This window comes from Bos indicus, chromosome 21 (assembly GCF_029378745.1).
Source record: "Bos indicus isolate NIAB-ARS_2022 breed Sahiwal x Tharparkar chromosome 21, NIAB-ARS_B.indTharparkar_mat_pri_1.0, whole genome shotgun sequence".
Classification (NCBI taxonomy): Eukaryota; Metazoa; Chordata; class Mammalia; order Artiodactyla; family Bovidae; genus Bos; species Bos indicus.
The window spans coordinates 31,832,771-31,845,698 of record NC_091780.1 but is presented as its reverse complement, the minus strand read 5'-3'; the positions used below and the strand labels follow the sequence as shown (position 1 = coordinate 31,845,698).

Below are 12,928 nucleotides of genomic sequence, written 5' to 3'. Positions count from 1 at the left end.
AGAGGAACTTGGCATGGCTGACGAGGAAGGAGACAGTGAGTACCAAGTGTGTTCCCCAGAGAGCTGCTGCAGCTGGGGCTGTAATTCATCCCACTAACGCTCCTCTTTTAAGTTTTCACTAGGAATCCCAGAGAAGCTGCTCCTGAAACTGGCCTGTGGGGAGGAAAGAGGTGAGGTGAGGTGAGGTGTTTTTTCAGAGACTGGAGGTTGACTGTGGAGACTGCTCCCTCCCCTCACCTTTCCCTTCCTGCCTTTTCTCTTTGGACAAACATTTCTACAACACTCAGTAAACATGAACCAGATACCAAAAACCATTGACTGGGTCTTGCCACAAAAGCAGCTCATAACTGAGGGGGAAAGACAGATGCCCAAATATCTACAGGGGAAGTCCTCTAAGATGTTTTAGTGCACATGTTTTTCGGTGGTTGCTGACCGGCTTGTGAACATAGAACTGGCCACCACTCCATGAGCAGCTCTGGTCAGTCATCACAGACCTGGACAGTTTTCTGCCTTTTCCTTGGTTTTGGTTCTGCTCTGCCAGGAACCACCTTGTCCCCGTGGACATTGCGCGCCTCTGCTGGGCACAACTGCTGCTGATTCACTGGAGCCTGGGTGGTGCCAAAGCTGCCCCAGCGAGGGTGGAGGCAGGATGGGGGAGGGGAAGCCTTTCTTCTCTTTTGTGTTTTGCTTTGTCATGGGTGTGAAGGTGGGGAAGGAGGTTGGTTTGTGTACCAATTTTTCCACATCATTTTTAGTAAAATACTCCTTTCAGTTTTTACTTAAAGCACCCTGCCCTCTTCTTTCCATTTCCACAGGACTGTCCAATTGGGAAACTGGGCTGGGAGGCAATGTAGTGATACAAGGAGTCCTAAATGGCAGCTCCTACATGCAGACTCCCAGAGGGGGTCCACAGCTCCACCCCACCATGTGGGTGCAGACGTGTTCCAAGTAGATGTAACAGGTGTTCAAGTTATGGTCATAGAGAGTAAAGAAGAGGAAAGGGTTCATTCACCCTGGAGGGTTGGAGAAGGCCTTACAGAAGAAATGCCTGTGAGCTGAATGTTTAAGGTGGCATAGGAATCTGCCAGGTGGATTGCCAAGTCCAGACAGAGGGAATAACAAGCAAAGTATAGGGCCTGCAAATGTTTGTTGGCTCAAAGTTCTTGCTCCAGAGAATTTATATTCCCATGCAAGGAGATTAGCAAGAAATACAAAAGAATAGAAACGTGTATGCTGTTAGGTAGTGATGAATGCCAACAAGGAAAGTCAAAGGAGATGGCAGAGAGTGCAGAGGGAGGGGGACTGTTTTCTGTAGGGTGGCCAAGGTCAATCTTTTTGAAAATGTGGCTGTTGAACAGAGACCTGAATGAAGTGAGAAACAGAGCCACGTGAGGAGCATTTCAGCCAGAGGGAACAATGCGAGTGCAAAGGCCAGAGATGGGAGCTGCTTGGGGTGTTCAAGGAGCAGCAGAGTGTAGGGGGGGGCATAGTGACAGGGGGCAGTGGAGAGGAGGGCTTTGAGCAGAGGACATGATTAGTCTGCTGCTTGGAGAGGAGACTTCAGGAGGCATAGGTATAAACAGGAACACCAGTCAGGGGGTTCCTGCCATGATCCAGGGGAGAGATGATAGGGGCCTGAGGGAAGGTAGCCGTGGTGGAGGAATGAAGACATGTTGGTGGAACTTGTTGGAATTTGTACATCTTTTGAAGGTAGAGCCAGTGGGATTTGTTGGTAGTCTCAACAAGGCTGGAAAGGTAGTTTGTTACAAAATAGGGGACTAAGAATTTCTGAATGTATCACTCCCCTGCTTAAAGTTCAGACTCTTTAGCAAGCCACTCATTGATTTGCTGATTCATCCAACAATTAGTGATTGAATACCTCCTATAAGACAGGCTGTGTGCAAGGTGTGAAGACACATTAATAAAAACAAGTAGGACAGACTCTGCCTTTACAGGTCTTACAGACAGATGGGTGAGATAGACAGGTAACCAGGCTGTTACAACCCATGTGACAACTGCCTCCATATACAGGGGAAGTAGTATAGGTGAAAATAGGGGCACATGGAAGAGAGATTTAATTCAGAGTTACTTGTGGTGGTGGTGGGGGGTGGGGGGAGAGAGGAAAGTCCAAGTTGAAATATCAAGAATGAATAGGTATTAATATTAAACAGTTGAAGGAATAAAGGGGAGAAGGAGGAAGAGAGTAGGGAGGTGAAGGGAATAGGGTATTGGAGGATTTGAAGGAAGTTCTGTATGGCCATGCAAGATGGAAAGAGGGTAAAAGAAGAAGGGATTAGCTCACACAAGGCTTATACTTCACATTAAGGGGGTTGCATTTTATTTTAAAAGCAATGGGGAGCCACTGAAGTGTATTCAGCAGGGGAATCCATCACTGGTTTATCCTTTTGAAAAGCCCTTTGGTTGCCTTGTGAGATGGATTGAAGGGTGGAGAAGCCTGCAAACAGGGAGAACAGTAAAGAAGCAACTGAAGCAGTGTAAACACAGACAGGGGTAGAAGAGAGTCCTGGGTGGATTTGGGAGCTGTTTGGGGGAGTGGAATCTCTAGAATTTAGTGACTGATAGGATAGAAAATGAAGGAAGGAACAAGTCAAGTGTGACCCTCAGGTTCTGGCTTGAGCCGTTGGGTGGAGATGGAAAGCTTTGTCCGAGAAACAGAATACAGGCTGAGAATGAAGTCTGGATGGGAATGCCCAGTCAGTTGTGAATGTGTGGGTCTGAGGTGTTGAGAGACATTCTGAGGAGCTGCCCAGTAGCCAAGTGGATCCAAAGGTCAGGAGAGATTTAGCAGTCATGGGCACTGAAGACAAGGTGTGGTTGGGGCTGAGTAGGGAGAGAAGAGGGCTTGGGTGGGGCCGCATGTTACACCCCAATTCAAGACATTTCCCAATCTGCCTCCTTCTATAGGCAGCACACAGCAGCCTGCCCCTTGTTCTGGGATCTTCCTGTCCTGTTCCTTCCTCGTTTGGGCTCCCTGTTTGTTCCCCTTCTAGAACCCAGCTCAAACATCACCAATTCCAGGAATTATTCCTTCCGTAATATTAATGATACGTTTTCCTTCAGAGTCTGGTGAAGTCAACCTTTCACGCATCCTTTTATTATATTGCCCTGACCTGAAAAATGTGTTTAGCATATTGCAGATCTTAGCACTGATACCTGTAAACAAATGAACAGGCAGACGAATAATTAGAGCTTGAGCGGGGGACTTAGTCGAGAGGACTAGGAAGTCAGGACAGTGACGTCATAAATCTGGTGTAACTGGACACTGCACACTGGGACCGGCAGGTAGTCTGAGCTACCGTAACCCGGTCTTCCCCTGCTTTGCCCCTGCCTTTTCTTATCTAACGCAGCTCCACTTTTGTCCCACTCCCAAGTCCAGCCCCTAACTTTCCGCCCTTCCCATTGGTTGCGCGACCGCCCAATCGGCGGGCAGAAACCTTAAGCTCGCGCTGTCTCGGCTCGCCTGGGGCGCCTGCTCTCGTTCCCGCGTCTCGCGAGCGTTACGGTGACTCGCGGAGCATTTGCAGTTCGGTCTGCTCTCGGCTGCCGTGAGGCGAATCGGTGCAGGCACTATGTTCCGAGCCGCGGCTCCTGGGCAGCTCCGGCGGGCGGTGAGTCCGGGCGGGGAGGGCCGAGCCCGGTGACGGCCCGGCCTCAATCTGCTGTTCCTGTGAAGGTCTGGGCGAAGGTCACCGCCATCCCCAGACCTAGCTGGCCCTCGCGCTGGCAGGCCCGGGTGGAACTGGAGCTCGGGTTCAAAGTTTTGGGGGCCTGCCCTTGCTTCCTTCCGGGTCGCCAGCTGGGGGTCGAGGTCAGAGCTCAAAGTACCGAACCTAACTCCCGCTGCCCCTCCGCGTCCTCTTGGCAGCCCTTCTCCAGCCCTCCAGCTTTCCTCTTTGCACTGCTGGGCCGCCAGGTTTTCCACCTTTGGCGGAGAGCTAGCATCTGCGTCCCCGGGGAATCTTTACCCGAGGGAGGAAAATGTCGCCGCTGGGATGCCTTGTAAAAAATAAAAAACTTGAGTTCAGCTTCGAAGGTGTCGTTTCTGAAAGAATTATACATTTTCCCTGGGCGCATTACGGCTGCTCGAATCCACTCACTGTCAAGTACCGGGGGCGAGGGGCAATGTGGTTTTGGAAACTTGGTCTGCTCTCTGGTAAATGGGACAGTGGTGAGTTTAGGTGATTGTATTGACAACTTTGGCCAATTTGCTTTTTTTAATCCAGCAGATTGTTGGTGAAGTATCTGGGGAACTGTTGGTAGCGCTAAGTTTTTGATGCTTTTATTAGTTACAACTCATGAGTTTACCACATTTTTCTATTATGAGAAAGACTAATAGAAAATATGTTTTTGTCTAATGCTATGGGACACTAGTATTTGGAGATTGACCGGTTACAAGTCAAGTAACAATTTATATTGTAGATTCTGAAGGTTTTCTAATTTACACTTAGGTTAAGTGACAAGATTGCTAAACTTGGGTCAGAAACTTTCCTGTGGTTTTGTACTTTTTCTACAGTTTTTCTTGTGCACGCATATTTTCTTATATCCTGCTGGGACTTTCTCCTTGACACATAGTTAGCAATCTTTCTAGATATCTGTAGGTCCTTTTCTTGTGTATTGTTTGTTTCATTAAAAAAAAAAAAACCCACCAACCCTCCATTCCCCCTCCTCATACACACACAGTTCAAACCCATATCCTTCAGGTCAGCCTTCAGTCTTTCTCCCAGATATTTTCCTCAGCGGATCCAGACATAAACAAGTTAAAGGCATCGATTTGGAAAAAGGTCCAGGTATCGAAGTGACACTCTTATTGTATACAGTAATGAGAAGGTAGTTTTGTGGGCAGGTTAGAAGTCTGGCCTAAGAGAAATAGTTGTGGAGGGGGCATTTGAGACTCAGTTATTTTATAGTTATTGACTCAGTTATTTGACTTCCCTGGTAGTTCAGATGGTAAGGAGTCTGCCTGCAATGCAGGAGACCTGGGTTCTATCCCTGGATCAGTAAGATCCCCTGGAGAAGGAAATGGCAACCCACTCCTCTTGCCTGGAGGATCCCATGGACGGAGCTGGCGGGCTACAGTCCACAGGGTTACAAAGAGTCGGACACGACTGAGCAACTTCACTTCAACAGAAAAAAAAGTGGAACGACTAACTTAAGTAATCACTCTAAACACAGTTTGCCAATATACATGGACAGTATTTCCAAATTTTACTGTGGTTTGCCAAAGACTTTGACCTTTACGACTTATTTTCAGAATTTGAAGTCATGCTAAGTAAAGTAACTCCTCCAAAGTCATTGGAAACATCTGAGAGATTTGAATTTCAAGGATATAGGAAAATAGTGGGCGAAGAAGGCAATGGCACCCAGTCCAGTACTCTTGCCTGGAAAATCCCATGGATTGAGGAGCCTGGTGGGCTGCAGTCCATGGGTCGAGAGGAGTCGGACACGACTGAGAGACTTCACTTTCACTTTTCACTTTTCTGCATTGGAGAAGGAAATGGCAACCCACTCCAGTGTTCTTGCCTGGAGAATCCCAGGGACGGGGGAGCCTGGTGGCTGCCGTCTATGGGGTCACACAGTCGGACACGACTGAAGTGACTTAGAAGCAGCAGCAGCAGGAATATAGCAGGAACACTTCTAGAATGAATACATAAATACACATACATATTTAGCTTTAAAAATTTAGAAATTTCAGAAAAGTTTCAAGAACAGCACAAAGAAATCTCAAAACCCTTTTCTGAATTTCACCAGCTGTTAACAGTTTGGCACATTGGCTTTATTTCTCTTCATATATACATCCTGTTATTTTTCTGAACCATTTGAGATTATATTGCAGACATGCCCTTTACTCCTAAAACTTTTAGTGTATTTTCTATGAACAAGGAGTATGTACCTTTCATAACTACAGTTCAGTTCAGTTGCTCAGTGGTGTCTGATTCTTTGCAACCCCATGGACTGCAGCACACCAGGCCTCCCTGTCCATCATCAACTCCGGGAGTATACTCAAACTCATGTCGGTGATGCCATTCAACCATCTCATCCTCTGTCATCCCCTTCTCATGCCTTCAATCTTTCCCAGCATCAGGGTCTTTTCCAGTGAGTCAGTTCTTCACATCAGGTGGCCAAAGTATTGGGAGTTTCAGCTTCAACATCAGTCCTTCCAGTGAATATTCAGGACTGATCTCCTTTAGGATAGACTGGTTGGATCTCCTCACTGTTCAAAGGATTCTCAAAAGAGTCTTCTCCAACACCACAGTTCAAAAGCATCAATTCTTTGGCACAGTATAATTGGCAAAATCAGCAAGTTTAACAATGAAACAATACTATGCATTATCTGGTCTACAGGTATTATTCATGTATTACCAGTTGTCTTGTTAATCATTTGTAGCAGTATTTTTTTGTATTGTTTTTTAAATTGAAGTATAATTGATTTACAGTGTTATGTTAATTTCTGCTGTATAGCAAAGTGATTCAGTTATACATATATATACATTCTTTTTTATATTCTTTTCCATTATGGTTTATCTTAGGATATTAACTATAGTTCCCTGATGCTCAGCAGTAGGACCTTGGGGTTTATTCATTTCTGTATGTACCAGTTTGCTTCTGTAGCATATTTCTTACTCTAGTCTAGGATAGTCCAGAATCAGGCCTTGCAATTTAGTTCTCATGTGTCTTCAGTCTTTGTTAGAAAGCTCCTCAGCCTTTCTTTGGCTTTGATGACAATGGCATTTTTGAAGGCCCCAGGCCTTCTATTTTGTTGACTGTCTCCCATTTACATTTGTCCAGTGTTTCCTCTGGTTAGTTTTAGGTTATGTATTTTTGGCAGGAGTTTTACAGAAGTGGTATTGTGTTCTCAGTGGATCATACTGGGAGGCTCATAATGTTGGTTTATTCCATTGTTGGTGGTATTAATTACTTGGCTAAAATGTTATTCAGCAGGTTTCTCCACTGTCAAATTACTACTCCTCCCTTTGTGATTTTTAACTAATTTATGGGTATATACATTGAGACTATAACTCTTCTGTTTCTCATCAGCCTTTCACTCACTAGTCTTATCTGGTGATGCTTCTTGCCTGAGAAATGATTACTGTGATATAAAATGGTGATTTTTCTAATTCCATCGTTCCTCCTACATTTGTTAGTCTTGTATTATTATTTATGAACTCAAGAAACCGTGCTTCATTCAGTAAGTTATAATCCATTCAGTTCAGTCACTCAGTTGTGTCCGACTCTTTGTGACCCCATGAATTGCAGCACGCCAGGCCTCCCTGTCCATCACCAACTCCCAAAGTTCACCCAAACTCACGTCCATCGAGTGGGTGATGCCATCCAGCCATCTCATCCTCTGTCGTCTCCTTCTCCTCCTGCCCTCAATCCTTCCCAACATCAGAGTCTTTTCCAGTGAGTCAACTCTTCGCATGAGGTGGCCAAAGTACTGGAGTTTCAGTTTTAGCATCATTCCTTCCAGAGAACACCCAGGACTGATCTCCTTTAGAATGGACTGGTTGGATCTCCTTGCAGTCCAAGGGACCCTCAAGAGTCTTCTCCAACACCACAGGTCAAAAGCATCAATTCTTCAGCACTCAGCCTTCTTCACAGTCCAACTCTCACATCCACACATGACCACTGGAAAAACCATAGCCTTGACTAGACAGACCTTTGTTGGCAAAGTAATGTCTCTGCTTTTGAATATGCTATCTAGGTTGGTCATAACTTTCCTTCCAAGGAGTAAGCGTCTTTTAATTTCATGGCTGCAATCACCATCTGCTGTGATTTTGGAGCCCAGAAAAATAAAGTCTGACACTGTTTCCACTGTTTCCCCATCTATTTCCCATAATCCATTACTACTGTTAAATGTTTTGGTGGTCAAGTTGTGCCAGATTTCTGAAGTGCAAGTCCCTTCAATCTGGCCTGTTTACTTACACTTATGATACTCTAAAGTCAAAATGGCTTATCTGACTCCATACTCTAGAAATTTAAAAAAATTTTTCTGTAGTTAACTGAATAAATTTAGAAAGATACATTTCTACAAAGTCATATTTTTAACAATAGATTAATCTACTAAAAGATTTAAAAGATTAAGATGTTAACATGACAAGGTGAATATAGCTAACACTGCTGCTGCTGCTGCTAAGTCACTTCAGTCGTGTCCGACTCTGCGACCCCATAGACGGCAGCCCACTAGGCTCCTTTGTCCCTGGGATTCTCCAGGCAAGAATACTGGAATGGGTTGCCATTTCCTTCTCCAGTGCATGAAAGTGAAAAGTGAAAGTGAAGTCGCTCAGTCATGCCCGACTCTTAGTGACCCCATGGTCTGGAGCCCACCAGGCTCCTCCGTCCATGGGATTTTTCCAGGCAAGAGTACTGGAGTAGGGTGCCATTGCCTTCTCCGATAGCTAACACTACTAAACTATATATTTAAAATTGGCTGAGATGGTAAATTTTATATTTGTTTTTCATCACAGTCAGTGAAAAAAGAAAAGAAATACCTTAAGCTGTTAGAATGTAAGTTAAATGACTCACGTTTGGTACGTAAGTTATGTTTCCATTTTGGCTTATCTGTGGCCTTGAGCAAAGTCCTTCATCTTTGGAGAGGGCTCCTCAGTGTTACTTGTTAATGAAAGTGTTTTCTATCCAAAACAAAGAGCTGAGGAGCACACTAAGAGGAAAATAGGTAGTTAATGTTCTTGCAAGAATATTAATCTGAATTATTAGTATTATTTTATTCATTTGCATTTAAGATTGATTTGTCGACTAGTAAGATACCAAAGGGACTGCCCTGGAGGCTCATTTGGTAAAGAATCTGCCCGAAATGTGGATCTGGGTTCCATCCCTGGGTCGGAAAGATTCCCCTGGAGAAAGGAATGGCTACCTGCTCCAATATTCTTGTCTGGGAAACTCCATGGACAGAGGAGCCTGGTGAGCTACAGTCCATAGGGGTCGCAAAGAGTCGGACACGACTGAACGACTTATACTTTCAAGATACCAAAGAGATATTTTACACGGAGAGTACAGCAACACTTTCAAGGTTATTTGAATCTGCCTATTACTGTATTCATTCCCAGACAGGAAGACATATCTATTATGATTCAGAAGCTATGAAACTGGCATGAAGGAACATGACATTTTTCAGAGTCCATGGTTTATCATTGATGAATGAGATTGAACTCTGTAATTCACATGCAGATTTTAATTTCTTTTGAAGGAAGAGAGAAAGCCAACTTTGATGTGGTACTGAAAGATTTATTGCATGAGGTGAATTAAATAAAATTATGCTGCTGCCAACATGTCTACTTTAAGCGTCTTGTCTGTTTTTAAAGAGAAGTAAATTGACTGTTTTTAATAATATAGTCAATGTCATATGACATTTCTAGTCATGATTAAAAGCTACTGTATTTTATTACTAAAGAGGTTAAAGTAATTTAAAGTTCAGAAATGTAATATACATGTTTAAATTACAAAAGTTACATTAAAATAGGGATGGGTAACTAATTATATATTATTTGTCTTTTTCAGTAGAAGTTGAAAGATTTTATAGTTTGTACCTGCTTTTTAATTTTTGAGTTAAACAAAAAGACCTCTGCCTATTTACCATAATCCCATTTAGTTTTCAAAGGTGGTGGGGGAGGTAGATTATGTTTATTCTTACTACTTTATGTTTTGAGTAGGTTTGTAAGGGTAAAGTAGGGACTTAGGGTCCCAACTCTTTTTCTTCCGACTCCTGTTGTAGTTCACTACAAGAACATACAGTTAAACGGGCTTCCCAGGCTCAACAGTAAAGAATCTGGCTGCAATGCGGGAGACATGAGTTCAATCCCTGGGTCGGGAAAATTCCCTGGAGAAGGAAATGGCAACCCACTCCAGCATTCTTGCTGGGATAATCCCATGGAGAGAGGAGCCTGGCAGGTTAGAGTCCATGGGGTTGCAAAAGAGTTGTACATGACTTTTTATCAGCAACAGTGATCCTTGGTTGCTCCTGAAAGAACAGAAAAACAAGCAGGATCAAAACTGTTAAGGCTGAATAAGAGGACGAAAGTGTGCTCATTGAACTTTAGCTATCCGAGGTTGATGGTGACTTTGAAGAGATTGGATTCAGTGTTGAGTGGAAGTGAAAGCCAGTTTGCTGTGAGTAAAGGTTCAGAAGTGAGGTGAGGCAGCAGAGTTTGTGTGTAAGGACTTTGTTTTCAAGAAGTCTAGCCTTGAAAGGGTGGGGAGATGATAACCTCTCTAAGTCCTATCCTTGAAGGGTACTGTCTCATAAAGGCCAGTCAGCTTAATAAGGGTATGAGCTGGTATGTAAAAGAAAACTCATACCCTAAGTCTAGTCAGTAAGTTCAGATAAGTTGCCTAAAAATATGATGGAGTGGGAAGACTTCCCTGGTGGTTCAGTGGTTACGAATCCGCCTGCCAGTGCAAGGGACACTGGTTTGGTCCCTGGTCTGGGAGGATCTGGTATGCCACAGGGCAGCTGAGCCTGTGCGCTCTAGAGCCCATGCTACAGAAGAGAAGCCAGGACAATGAGAAGCCTGCACACTGCAACAAAGTTTCCCCTGCTCCCCACAGCTAGAGAAAGCGCGCACAGCAGCAAAGACCCAGCACAGCCAAAAATCAGTTAAAAAAAAAAGTATGATAGGGTATCTCTAGTGATTTAGCACGTTTGTGTACTGTTCTTGGTAGACACACATATTAAAGTACTTAGATAATTAAATTATCAATGACAGAAAAATGGTTGCTTTTTAGCTTTTGATCATTTTGGAGGAAACTTCTTAGTTACTAAACATTCACAGAATGCCCACTATGTATCAAACTCAAAGATAGATACTGAGTTCACAATGGAGAGTGAGACAGACCTGCTGCTGCTAAGTCGATTCAGTCGTGTCCGACTCTGTGCGACCCCATAGACGGCAGGCCACCAGGCTCCCCCGTCCCTGGGATTCTCCAGGCAAGAACACTGGAGTGGGTTGCCATTTCCTTCTCCAATGCATGAAAGTGAAAAGTGAAAGTGAAGTTGTTCAGTTGTGTCCGACTCATTGAGACCCCATGGACCACAGCCTACCAGGCTCCTCCATCCATGGGATTCTCCAGGCAAGAGTACTGGAGTGGGGTGCCATTGCCTTCTCCTGAGACAGACCTAGTCCCTGCCCAGTGCCTTGCAAACAGACTGGGAAGACAGACATTGAACACATTATCTTAAGAGTGATCATGAAAGGTGTATAGGGTCTTTGGGGAATATGTACTGGGGGAGAGAATTAATCTAGTTAGGGAGCTGGAGAAACCTGTGAAATTACTTTGTGAACTAAGGTGAACTACAACTGTTGTTAGTGGGTAATGAAGTAATAGTAAGGGTAAAGGATTTTCTTTAGGTAACAAGGTCACCTCATTTTTGAGTTTTGTCTGTATTAACTCACCTGTTTACCTTTGTTTTAATTTAGTATGTACTGTATGTGCTTTTTTTTTTTTTTAAGAAAATTTTAAAAGTATTTCAAAGTCTATTGAATTTGTTACAATACTATTTCTGTTTTATGTTATGTTTTTTGGCCTCAAGGCATGTGGGATCTTAGTCCCCTGACCAGGGATCCAGTCTGCACCCCCTGAATCTTAACCGCTGAACCACCAGGGAGCTCTCTTATATGATACATATCTTGCCTTTTAAACATGGTATTATTTCCAGGATTGAATTTGAAACAGAAATAAAAGTGCATTAGTCATGTTAGTTTGATTATTCAAAAAAAAGCCCCAAATAAAAGCGCATCTAAAGTCTGCAGCCCCCTTGCTTCAATTCTGGGCAAGTGTGATGGGCCATCCTAGTTCCGGGGCTCCCTTGTGAGATCAGCTGAGAGCTCTTTAGTGGCTGCATTGCAGAATTGCAGTTCAGCTGCTTCCACTGCCCGCTTATATTTCCTTGATGCCTCATGGGGAGCCAAGAGTGATCCCCAATAAACTTCTTCCACACACACGCACACACAAAAAGGTTGATGAGAAAACGGGTGGTGGTACCAGTCTGCATTAATTAATTTAAGTAGCAGTGTTTTGAAGAGATTGAGATTCTTTTCTGAGCAGCTACCTTATTGCGTATTTCAACAGTTATCTTTAAATGTTGAAGATTTGGCTTCTTTTTTTCCTCATAAACAAAGAGGGCCCTAAAGTCTGCAGATGCAGTGGATCACAAGGTAATAAAACAACTTGCATTTAAAAACCCTTTCAGTAATGGGACCTGTACTTTTAGAATCTTTTTGTGATATGCTACACCACTTGTATTTAAAATAGGATTTTAGTGTTGTGGGATTTTTAGAACTGGAAAAGAGGCCTTTGAAGTCATCTTTTTGACCAGTTCTATTATTTTTAGCAGGAGAATATTTGCTAGGTGAAATATTACAGGAATGATCCATATATAAAACAGCTAAAAATGGTAATGCTTGGAGAACTGTTAATTACAAACCTCAGATCTGAGTCCAGCTACCTGTCTGTAGCCATTAAGTTCCAGTTCCTCCATATGTAAACTCAAGGTAGTAATAGTACCACATCATAAAGGATTTTTGAGTTTTAAATACAATTTAATCTTAGTAGAGGGCTTTGATCCCTGGATTGGGAAGATCCCCTGGAGAAGGGAACAGCTACCCACTCTGGTATTCTTGCCTGGAGAATTCTTTGGACAGAGGAGCCTGGCAGGCTATAGCCCATGGGGTCGCAAAGAGTCAGACACGACTAAGCAACTTTCGCTTTCCTTTCTTTTTCAGCGGGCTCAATAATATTAGTTTGGTTAATTTGGGTAAAGCAAAGTGAGGGACCATTCTGGCAGCCCTGCCTGCCTGGTGCTCACTTTATTCTAGGTGCTGGTTCCAGCGGTGCCTTCCTGGATAGAGTATAGTGTGAAAACCTTCAGTTTACTTTGTCTCCCTCAATTTGA

General features: G+C 43.7%; 1 protein-coding gene across 1 annotated transcript in view; it reads left to right on the top strand.

Moving 5' to 3' along the window:
- The first annotated feature begins 3,470 nt into the window (after window positions 1–3,470).
- The window catches only part of ETFA (electron transfer flavoprotein subunit alpha), a 69,615-nt gene continuing 60,157 nt past the window's right edge, over window positions 3,471–12,928 (top strand). Inside the window, exon 1 of the mRNA XM_019983827.2 lies at window positions 3,471–3,629. Within this exon, the coding sequence (XP_019839386.1) occupies window positions 3,591–3,629 (39 nt within the window). The 5' untranslated portion in view covers window positions 3,471–3,590. The remainder of the gene's footprint in view (window positions 3,630–12,928) is intronic.